Here is a 10226-nt window from a genome sequence, read left to right as displayed (position 1 = left end):
CCACACCCTCTGGAATATGGGAGAAGGGAGGCTTGGAGAAACAGGTGATGATGGAAGGAGATGTTTCCTCATTTGTAAAATGGGGATAATAGTACCTGGGGTTTGAGCGTGTGTGTGTGTAGATGTACAGGACTTGGATGTTATGCGTGCTTGATAAATTCTAAAGGGCTGCAGAGTATGTCCTGCAGCTGCATAGGGGTGAAGATCCTCTGAGTTCAGAGATGCACTGAGAGCTTAGAACTTAAGACAGGTATGCACTGGGGACCTCCTGGTTTTGGAGGATGCCCAAAGCCAACTGTGGCAGAGCCCTGCCAGAAAACCCATGCCTGCCCTTCTTTCCTAGGTCTTACAAGAAAGAATTCTGTGCATACGGTTCTAAGAGGAAATGTCTTTCCTCTCATCCTGTCAATTCCAGCTCAAAAGCACTTCCTTTGGGAAACCCTCCCTTACAGCCAACCCCACCCAAAAAACATTCTCTTCCTTTGATGCACACCTTTGATGCCATCCCTGAAACCTCTCCTTAGCACTGCTGTAAGGCTGCCTCCATCCCTGTAGAGGAAAATGGTGATGGTAGAATGGAAGGTTTAGAAGGATATGTATCCTCACAGGTTCACAGCTCCAGCTCTAAGGAGATGGTGGCATGGCTAGAATTGAGGAAGAAAGGAAGAAAGATAGTCCCACATAGAATAAACATTTCTCTACTGAGCAAACCCTCCCTACCCTATTGGATGAGAGGGGAGTGGGTTCTCCAGCTGCCCAGAGGAGGAAGCGTCCCTTCAAGAGCCTCTTCTTCCCTGCTCCAAGGCTTCAAGATGAAGAGCTCCAAGCCAGGTGCTAGAGGAGTCTCTCCTTGGAAAAACTTACCTCTGTCTATTCCATTGGGGAGTCTAGTTTGAAATAGACTTGCTCTTCCTCCTTGCAGGACACCTGACAGTGAGCTCCAACCACCCCTGCACACCCATTTGATTGATTTTGCCTCTTTAAGGAGGCCTGGGCTCAGCCATTCCCCAACCAGTGTTTTCTCCTATTCTTCCAGGCTGCCACCTCCTCCTCCTCCTCCTTCTTTTTCGACATAGAGTCTCACTTGTCAGTCAGGCTGGAGTGGAGTGGCACAATCTCGACTCATGTTGAGTTGACCTCCAGGGCTCAAGTGATCCTTCTGCCTCAGTCTTCTGAGTAGCTGGGACTACAGGCATACACCACCATGACCAGCTTATTTTTGTACTTTTCGTAGAGATAAGTCTCACTGTGTTGCCCAGGCTGGTCTCGAACTTCTGAGTTCAACCGATCTGCCTGCCTCAGTCTCCCCAAATGCTGGGATTACCAGCTTGAGCCACCTTGCCTGATCTCTTTTTCTTAGCACCATCCTCTTCCATCTCCCAATTCTACGACTGCTACCTTCACTCTGAACCCTAACAACGAGAGCATGTGTGCGTGTACAAACATGAATATGCCTGCCAAGTTGCATAAAGTGGGAACAGGTGTTTGGGTATGCTGGGGAATTGTGAAGACTGGCGGTTTAGGGATAGAACGGTCTCTCCCCTAACAACATAAGGCATCTTACATGTGTGTGGACAGGTATCTCTCATAGGGTAGGAACACAAGTATAAATGTTATGTGCTTGGATCTTCTGTATTTTCGAGTATGCACACCAGTGATTTGACTTGTATACTCGTGAATCTATGTAAGAGACAAGTAGTAGATAGTGTTTTTATTCAGAGGTAGTGCTCATTCATCTTTAGGTATGTAGATGTATGCACATCATAGCCTAAACTGTTTGCAGATCTATAAATGAACCTCTCTTTTTATAGACAAATGCTAGTGTGAACATCAGTGTAGGCACCTCTATGTTGGTATATGTGAGTATATATGTTGTATTTGAATGGAGTGCCTGTGTAGCTGTGTATACGTGTCAATAAATGATTGTATATGTGGACACGTGTCCATCAAGGCCATGGATACTAACGTTTAGAAGCAAGTCCTGAACACAGCCTGGAAAATGCACCAGGGAGACTGGCCTGCAGAATTTCCTGTGCCCGCCCAGGAGCCATCCAACTGGACTCATCTCCCACTCCCAGATTTCGTCCGGGTTCAAGCAACACTTCAGCCTCCTGCGGCGCCAGCAAAGGCGGGGCACCACACAGGCTAAAGCCCAGAGGGCGGATCCCTTCTTCAGCTTCGGGGGCCTGCGAGGAGCTGCGGTGTCGCAGCCAAACCCGGGCCCCTGCCGGAAGCGGAAGCCAGCTCGGGGGGCGGTGGGGTGCAGCAGCGGCGGTCTCGGCGTGCCAGGCCCAGGGCGCCCCGCGGGGGCGTGCGCGCCACACGCGTACGGGGCAGGCTGGGCGCCGGGCGGCACCCTCCCAGCCCCGGCGTCTATTTACCAACAAACTGCCGGCGCTCAGCAGCGGCGCATTCCGACGCGCTGACTAAGCGGCTGGCGCTGGCGGTCTGCACTTGACTCCCCTGCAGGTCCACTGCGGCTGGACCAGAATTGACGTGCAGACCCCGAAATCGCGAGACTGCGAATGCAGATTCCCTGAGTCTCCGCAGCCCCAGGGCCTCTGCCCACTGTCCAGCTCCCTGTCCTTTGGGCATCCAGGCTTGCCACCTCTCTGGCATTTCTGCTATTATAACCGAGGTTCCTGGACTGCACCAATCGCCCTGCAACCCCAGCACCTCTCGGAGAAGACCTCTAGCTAGACCGGCCTGGAGAGTGCGCACCACCCCCCTCCCATTTCACACTTCTCTACCGCGGGCTGTCCCGGGAGGCGGGGCCCGGCTCCAAGTCTCCGTGAGGTCACCGCGGGCGGTAGCCAATCCGGGACATCTAAGAGGGCGGGGCCCCCGTCGGGTCCCGGGAACCGAACCCGAAGGAGAGGAGGGGGCCCCCTTGGGTTTAGGGGGGAGGGGAAGCCATGGGGGGCACCCCCCGGAACCCCTTTCCCAGGCGCGCGTTCTCCGCTGAAAGAGGCTCAGAGAGACACTTTCTCCGGGATCTTAAGTGTGGGGGCTGCCGGCTGGGGGGCCCGTCCGGCCCAACGCCGGAGGCTTGGAAAAGAGAGTTGGCAGAGGGAGCGGACTACGTGCCGGGCCATGGCCCTTCTGCCGGGGCCCTGGCCACAATGACCTCTTTGCCCTGCCCCCTCCCCGGCCGGGAGGCCTCCAAAGCTGTCTTCCCAGATCTCGCCCCCGTCCCGTCGGTAGCGGCTGCCTACCCCCTTGGCCTGTCCCCTACAACCGCAGCCTCCTCCAATTTGTCCTACTCCAGGCCGTATGGCCACCTCCTGTCCTACCCCTACACCGAGCCAGCGAACCCCGGAGACTCCTACCTGCCCTGCCAACAACTCGCGGCGCTCTCTCAGCCCTCTTGCGGCCCGCAGAGCACCCCTCAGGACGCGTAGGGCAGGTAGTTCCGGACGTGGCGGCTCCTTCCCACCCGTCTGGGGTTTGGCTCTTGTGTGCCCCTAAACTTCTCCTCCCTGTTGGACCAGCTACGGATTCAACCTTCTGGATTCCCTGGAAGTGGGGTGGGGGGGGAGGGCGAAAGGATGGCGGAGACACAGGGGGAGGGGCAGGGGAGAGTTGATCTAGGTCTCCTTTCAAAACCGACCTGGTTTCGATTTGCAGTCGTGTAAAGATGGGCGAAAGGGCTCCCTCCCACCCCCAACCTGGAGCAGCGGGGCTGTGCATACCTACTAGTAGCGGAAAACTGAAGCACTCCAGATGTGGGGATGGTGGCCTAGTCCTTTGGTCAGAAATCCCCCCCGCCCCCCTGCCGCAACCCGTCCTGCACTCCCTTCCTGCCCCATGTCGCCCCTCTCTGGGTTAGTCTCAGAAAGCAGTGATCAAGCCAAACCCTGAAAAACAAATCAAGTCCTGGTGAGAGGACTGTAGACATCGAGGCTTATTCTGGGCTCTGTCCTCTCCCTTCCCTGGCCTTACCTACTCTCCTCAGACCAGGCCTGACCTTGACTGGAAGCTGGCCTGGCAGAATCTGGAACTAGGACCCCTCCATCCATTGTTCTGAGAAGGTAGCCAAAAGCTGGTCAGAAAGTCCCTCATCTCTCCCTGACTTCCTCAGCCTTCCAGCCAAAGGAGCAGGCCATTGCTGTCATCTCCACTCTTTGGCTTTGGGGTAGATTAGGCCACAGTTCCCGTTGCGTGGAGCAACTCTGAGCTCCTGAGAAAGTGCTCACCGGAAGGCCTCAATGAAGTGGAGAACCTGGCCCATCTTTGGGATCCTGGGTCTTGCAGCTGAGCTGACATACAATGTGGGTATGGCATTGCCCACAATCCCATCTGTACTGGCTCCAGCTTAGCCTCCAGGTCCCTGGACTCTCTGCCTCCATCTAATTGCCCACCCCCTCCCCTTGCAATTGTCTTTGGCAGTCTCTTCCAAGGAGGCACATCCACTAGGTGACTTCACTGGAGTCAGCTCAGGACCAAGACATCTTCCTCCCTTCTCCTGTGGCTCTGACATGCTCACAAACCATCAGAGCCAGAAGTGACCCTAGGATTTGGAAGCTCAACTTTTTTGATGTATAGATGGGCAAAGCATGCGGCCAGGAGCATCGATTTTAGGGATCTTCCTCCAACCCTCCAAAAGTTAACTGCCTTCAGTGACAGAACTGTGGCTGTCTCTCCTGGGCTGCGGGTTGTGGTTGGAGTAGGGGCAGTTGCAGGGAGGAGTAGTTCTAGTTTTTACAAATGAATCCCTTTGACTGTCCTTTAGTGTATGCTAATAAGATGTGTTTGTGTTATGCATTCGGGGACTAGGGTGGGAATACCATGACCTTGTCCTCAGGAGAATTGCTGGCAGTAGGGTTGGTGTTGTCAGTCTTGTCTGACACATCCCTTGCCTTCCCTTTGTTTGATCTAAGGACAATAGAGTGGAAAGTTCATTTTCTTTAAGGACTTTCCCCATCCAACGAAAACCACACACACCCAGATTTTCTTAGAGTACATTTCTAGCATTTCTCTACTGGAACTGGTGGGTTTGGGCGCTCTGGAGTGGAGGGCGTGTGATCGAGAGCTTGGGGTCCTCCTTTTACTTCCACTCTATGTCCACTCCTGCCTTGGGAAGAGGTTTGGCTCCAAATGAGCGGCGCCACCACCCCGTTGAGTCGTCGGGAGCAGCGGGCCTGGAGAGAGGCCTTGGGGCTCCATGATCGCGACCTGGGCAGATCCAGTCGTGACTTGCTGGAACTGGGGTAGGGAAAGACAGCTGTCAGGGAAGGAACTTGGAGGGGGTCTGCTGGGAGAGTTGGGGCGCGGAGGGCTGTGCGAATTCAGCAACCGGGTTGGCCTCAGAGACTCTCTGCGTCGCCGCTCGAATTGCACAGTCCACGCAGCCAGAGAGGCGCGGGTGGGCTCTGGGCTGCCAGCCCAGAGCTGCCAGCAGTGGGGTCGAGGCAGGGGAGGCAGGACAGGCGCGGGCGGGAGCGGAAACCCAACGGTTTTTCTGGGAATTGGTTGAGGCAGGGTCGAGGAGGGAGGATCTCAGAAGCCCGCAGCGCCCGAGGCCACGGGTGAGGGATGCGGGGGAGGTGACGGCAGCTGGTGACCGCGGCTGGCTGAGGGCGGGTACACTGACGTGTGGAGGGTGAGCCCGACTAGGGGAAGAAGGTGGGGGGACGCAGGCGGACACAAGCCGCTCTCTCTCGGCTCAGGTCGGCTGGACAGACCTGCAGGGAATGCGGCGAACGCTGCCCTAAGCCCCCGGGCATTGCGGCTGCTTCATCCGCCCTACTCCTCCCATCGCCTGGGACCTCTCCAGCGTCCCCGTAGAGCCGCGCAGGTTAGGGTGGCCGGCTCGAAGAACGGAAACCCCTCGGCCCAGCCCTCCCCTGCCCCTCAGCATTCTAGGGCTGGGCTGTCCCACGGCCGAGATTCCTGGAGAGCTAGGCGGGCCAGAGCTGACCAGATACCCCGCGGCGGCACCGCAGCGCGATCCAGGAGTGGCCCTGCCGGGCTGCGCTGCGCGCTCTCGGAACCCGGGTCACCTTCCCTGCCGCCGGAACCGCTCTGTGTGCGCCGCCCAACGAAGGAAGGGGCTCCCCCACGCAGACCCGGCTTCTGGGGGTCCCTGGAAACCCAGCTGGCCACGGTGTGGCGGGGCAGTGATGGTCACTTTTCCTGCGGGGTGCGCCTGAGCAGAGGGGCAGCCCGTTACAGTAGGCGAGGCCAGGGCAAACCTGGGGTCCCTATCCGCGCTGCGAGGCTGGGATTCAAGGTCCTCTCAGCCGGGCCTCTCACCCACCCCGCTGGCCGCAGCCGGAGGCTGCCACGCGGACACCATCTCAAGCCTCTGAGCATTGCTCTTGAGTTCCCTCCGCCTGCTGTGTCCTTCCTCTGTCATCTCTAGGCCTCGGCTCAGCCCAGGACCTAGCCTTTCTGCCCGGCCCTACCCCAAGCTGGCGCCACCGCCCGGGGCTGAACTCCGACCTCCCACCGCAGGCGCCGCGGTACCCTGGCTGTTGCCCTCGGCGCTTTCTTCCTGGGGTCACAGAACCTATACGAGTGGGAACTCCCTGGGAGCAGAACTGCCCCTTGTATCACCTGGCGCGGTGAACGTGGGGGTTGAATCGCTCCACGCGGAAGGTAGAGGGCAGGGGCCAAGGGGGCGATCCTGGTGGCTGCGCTTTTTGATAATTGCCGCCGACGGCATGCAGACGAGATGCAAATAAGCCTATCCTATCCCCTCTCTCCCTCCTCGCCCATCCTATCCCCTCGCTCCCTCCTCGCCCGCTACACCGTGTTGTGCTGCCCACCAGACTCGGAGAAGCCGCGGCAGTCCCCGGAACCCTCCGAGCGGCGCCCTCAGGCTCCAGCCAAAAAGCTCCGCAAACCGAGGACCATCTACTCCAGCCTGCAGCTGCAGCACCTAAACCAGCGTTTCCAGCACACACAGTACCTGGCGCTGCCCGAGAGGGCCCAGCTGGCAGCGCAGCTCGGCCTCACCCAGACCCAGGTGGGGCCAGTGTCATCCTTCCCCAGCTTTCACCTTCCCCACACGTGTTCTCTGGGAACTCATCCCCCAGCCCTAGCTGTGAATGACTGATGGCTTGGTGCTGTGGCCCTGTTGTCACAGTTCTCCAGGGAATGTTCATAGCTAGCTGTTAGTAAGCCTTGGGGGGAATATGTTGAAAGGTGTGCATGTAGGTGCGGGTGGGGTGGAGGGGGTTAGGAAGAGGAGGGTAGGGCAGACAGGGAGACATGGATACTAGCTCAGAGGCAGGAACTCAGGAGACTTCTGGGGCTGTGGAGGACTGGAGCAAATGTTCCAGCCTCCGCTGGTCTCCCAGGACTGCACCTACACCTGGATCCCTTTCCCTTTCTCGAAACTTTTCACACATACCTTCCTCCTGATCTTTCATTCTTTCCCCTTTTCTCCCCAAAGGTAAAGATCTGGTTTCAGAACAAACGCTCCAAGTATAAGAAGCTCCTGAAGCAGAACTCTGGGGGGCAGGAAGGGGACTTCCCTGGGAGGACCTTCTCTGTGTCTCCCTGCTCCCCACCCCTCCCCTCCCTCTGGGATCTACCCAAGGCAGGGACTGTGCCCACCGGTGGCTATGGCAACAGCTTTGGAGCCTGGTATCAGCATCACTCCTCAGATGTCCTGGCTTCGCCTCAGATGATGTGAATCTGGGGAAGGGTGGGTCAGGCCCCCAGCCCTCCTGCAAAGTCCAGGACCCAGGCAGTCCACCTGCACCCCTTCTGGGCTGGGAGGAAACCAGCTCCAGATGGGTTTTCTCTGGAGGACAAGCAGTTAGAGGAGAAAAAGGAATGGGGCAGAGGCTGTGCCCCTAACCCAAACATCTAAATCAAGGACCTCAGCCATAATCATTGTCCCCACCACTACCATGGACTGGACACCTTCCCTCCAGCTGGACAAAGGCTCTGGAGAGAAAGAGCCATTGGCTGGAGTTGAGACTGTCCCCAGGACCCTTGGTCTTGCCACTCCCCCACTCCTTCTTCCCTCTCTCTCTTTCCCCTCCCCCTGCCTTCTTGAAAAGGACTGAATCCCCACTACAGCCTGGGTGCAAAACCAGCAAGAAACATTGAGTATTTTTTTTTCCTTTGTGTGCCTTGGGCCTTGCCTAACCCATTTGTGAGCAAAAGCGGAAGTGGACCACCATTAGCTGCCACCCACCCAGCGATTTTTCCCTGGAGGTCAGCCCGTTACCCCTATAACTGATTTACCTACTTACCATCCAGGAAGGTAGAAGAGATGCAGAGAAATGTGGAATTTGTGGACCTATGGGTAATTTATGCCCTCCCCCAAAAAAAAAAAAAAAGAAAAAAACCCTCTTTCCCACCCCCCCACCCCGTCTCCCCTTTTGAATAGATGATGGATCCAATTATACATATAATTCAATGGGTATTTATCGAGCAGCTCCCTCCTATTCCCCATCCCTAGTCCCTAATGAACCCACGGGCACACACTTTTGGAAACCTGGTAACACTTGGGGGGAAATGGGGACAAACTGGCTCTCTGGATTAGTGCGGGTATGGACACCCCCAAATAGGTGGGTAGGCCCATTGATTCAGCTCCTTGCAGCTGTCTCTGTTCAAAGGAACTGTGCAGATTTAGAACGAATTGGAGCTTGAGCTTCACACCATCAGCTTCCAGAGATTAAAGTTTGTACAAAACTTTGCATTCTGGCTGTGAGATGTGTTTGTTTCCTGACTTATGGGTAGGGCCTGGTCACGCATCTCTTCTGGTCCATCTGACTCTTCTACCATGGAATTACAGGCATCAGAGGCACTGCATTCTAGATTTGTCTTGGCCACTAACTAGCTTTGTGATTCTGGCTTTGGAATGTTCTAACAACGTCCACAATTTCATATGCTCCCGTGTGAACCCAGGAGATGCTCATGCAGGGTCTGAGTGCTCCTCCCCAGCAGATGCTCTCCTGGCCCAGTTCTAGAGGGAGCCAGGCACCTTACAGTCCCTAGGCCCCACCTTTAGCCCAGGAAGAGGCCCTGTTCACCTTGAGAGAGGGCACACCCACGGATCCGGTCCAGTCCTACCTGGAGAAGCGTGCTGCTTGGGGGCAGGATGGCCTCAGCACACCTTGGGGAAGGAGGAGGGGCAGGTCTGAGAAGGAAAACACCAAAAGGGACTGGAATTCTCTTCCATCCAACAAACATTTGGAGACCCTGTGCTCTGCTAGATCCTAGGGATACCATGGTGACTGAGGCAAACGAATGACTAGACGCTCGTGTGGTGAGTTCCAGGCAAAGGAAAACACAGATGGAGGCATGGGTATTGTCAAGGGCCTCCAATTCAGGCTGGGCCAGGGGGCTCAGTGCTGGGCGAGAAGGGCAGGCAGCCTGGGGAGCAGCAGGACCTGACAGACTCCTGGCCACCACACCCCACTGGACTACGTAGTACCACCCCCACTCCCACCAGGATCAGCAGGATAAGGAGCGCCTTGGGAGAGGAGCTGAGGACAAGGGTGGCAGAATAATTCAGGGAATCCAGCCCAGCATGGCCTGAGGGGCTGGGGGAGGGGCCTCCAAATCCAGGCAAAAATCTTCCAAGTTGAGCTTCCCTCTTACTGCCTAGACCTGTTTCCAGACACTGCAAACTGGGTGCCTGCCCCAGTCTGAAAAGCCCACTCAGACACTTCCAGCCAACCTCTGCAGGCCAGAGAGAAGCCCAAATTGGAGTCATATGTTGGGCAGAGGGGTATGAAACCCCCCAGCTCCTGATGCCTACAGTCAGTTCCTCCTCAGCCCCTATTCCTCACCCTGTTCTGGGTCAGTGACCACCCCTATTCCACAAAACACACCCAGAGGATTCTCTTGGGGATGGCACATGGCACGGGTAGACCAAAGCCAAGATCCAGGAGTGGTGAGGAATGGAAGTGCCAGGAGGACAAATATCTTCCACTTCCTCCAATGCCTTCCCTTGCTCCAAGCCCCAGACTCCACCGGCTCTCTCACCCCAGCCCCAGTTCTCTCCTCTTGGTCTCCTCTGAGGCCACAGGCCCTCCGGGCAGCTGTTCCCGCCCACTGCAGGTTGCACACTCCTCTTTCCACAGACCCAAGATAAGATCTACCGCCCCATCTAGGAAAGCCTCCAAAGGCGAGATTAATTGGACAGCCCAACACAAGTCACATTGTTAAAACAACAGCCCAGGTTGTAAAGTTAAGTAGCAGAAGGAGTGTAATTACTCTCTCAGTTAGAGGCCAGCTGAGCTGACAGCGTCCCCTCCCAC

General features: G+C 56.5%; 2 protein-coding genes across 3 annotated transcripts; both read left to right on the top strand.

The window, feature by feature from the left end:
- The first annotated feature begins 2854 nt into the window (after window positions 1–2854).
- DLX4 (distal-less homeobox 4) lies at window positions 2855–8282 on the top strand. 2 transcript variants are annotated; one of them, XM_017853870.1, is made up of 3 exons: window positions 2855–3406; window positions 6774–6970; window positions 7400–8282. In XM_017853870.1, the coding sequence occupies exons 1-3, from the start codon at window positions 3274–3276 to the stop codon at window positions 7640–7642; spliced, it is 573 nt and encodes a 190-aa protein (XP_017709359.1). In that variant the 5' UTR covers window positions 2855–3273; the 3' UTR covers window positions 7643–8282. The 2 variants fall into 2 exon arrangements, with proteins under 2 accessions (XP_017709359.1, XP_017709360.1); XM_017853871.1 differs by lacking the exon at window positions 2855–3406 and having other exon boundaries at window positions 6451–6970.
- Window positions 5098–6446, top strand: LOC108516406 (uncharacterized). The gene is made up of 3 exons (XM_017853861.1): window positions 5098–5210; window positions 5482–5528; window positions 5640–6446. Exons 1-3 carry the CDS (start codon window positions 5098–5100, stop codon window positions 6362–6364), a joined length of 885 nt encoding a protein of 294 aa, XP_017709350.1. The 3' UTR covers window positions 6365–6446.
- Window positions 8283–10226: the final 1944 nt, after the last annotated feature.

Source organism: Rhinopithecus bieti, unplaced genomic scaffold (assembly GCF_001698545.2).
Source record: "Rhinopithecus bieti isolate Rb0 unplaced genomic scaffold, ASM169854v2 scaffold_35856, whole genome shotgun sequence".
In the NCBI taxonomy this organism is placed as follows: Eukaryota; Metazoa; Chordata; class Mammalia; order Primates; family Cercopithecidae; genus Rhinopithecus; species Rhinopithecus bieti.
The sequence above is the reverse complement of the archived record's forward strand: the minus strand, read 5'-3'. Positions and strand labels throughout refer to the sequence as shown.

Coding starts and splice junctions, on each gene's coding strand:
- DLX4 (XM_017853870.1), top strand. CDS start 3,274: ATGGCCACCTCCTGTCCTACCCCTACACCGAGCCAGCGAACCCCGGAG. Junction 3,407..6,773: donor CCTCAGGACGCGTAGGGCAG/GTAGTTCCGGAC, acceptor GCTGCCCACCAG/ACTCGGAGAAGCCGCGGCAG. Junction 6,971..7,399: donor TCGGCCTCACCCAGACCCAG/GTGGGGCCAGTG, acceptor TTCTCCCCAAAG/GTAAAGATCTGGTTTCAGAA.
- LOC108516406 (XM_017853861.1), top strand. CDS start 5,098: ATGAGCGGCGCCACCACCCCGTTGAGTCGTCGGGAGCAGCGGGCCTGG. Junction 5,211..5,481: donor CGTGACTTGCTGGAACTGGG/GTAGGGAAAGAC, acceptor TGGTTGAGGCAG/GGTCGAGGAGGGAGGATCTC. Junction 5,529..5,639: donor CGCAGCGCCCGAGGCCACGG/GTGAGGGATGCG, acceptor GGGGGGACGCAG/GCGGACACAAGCCGCTCTCT.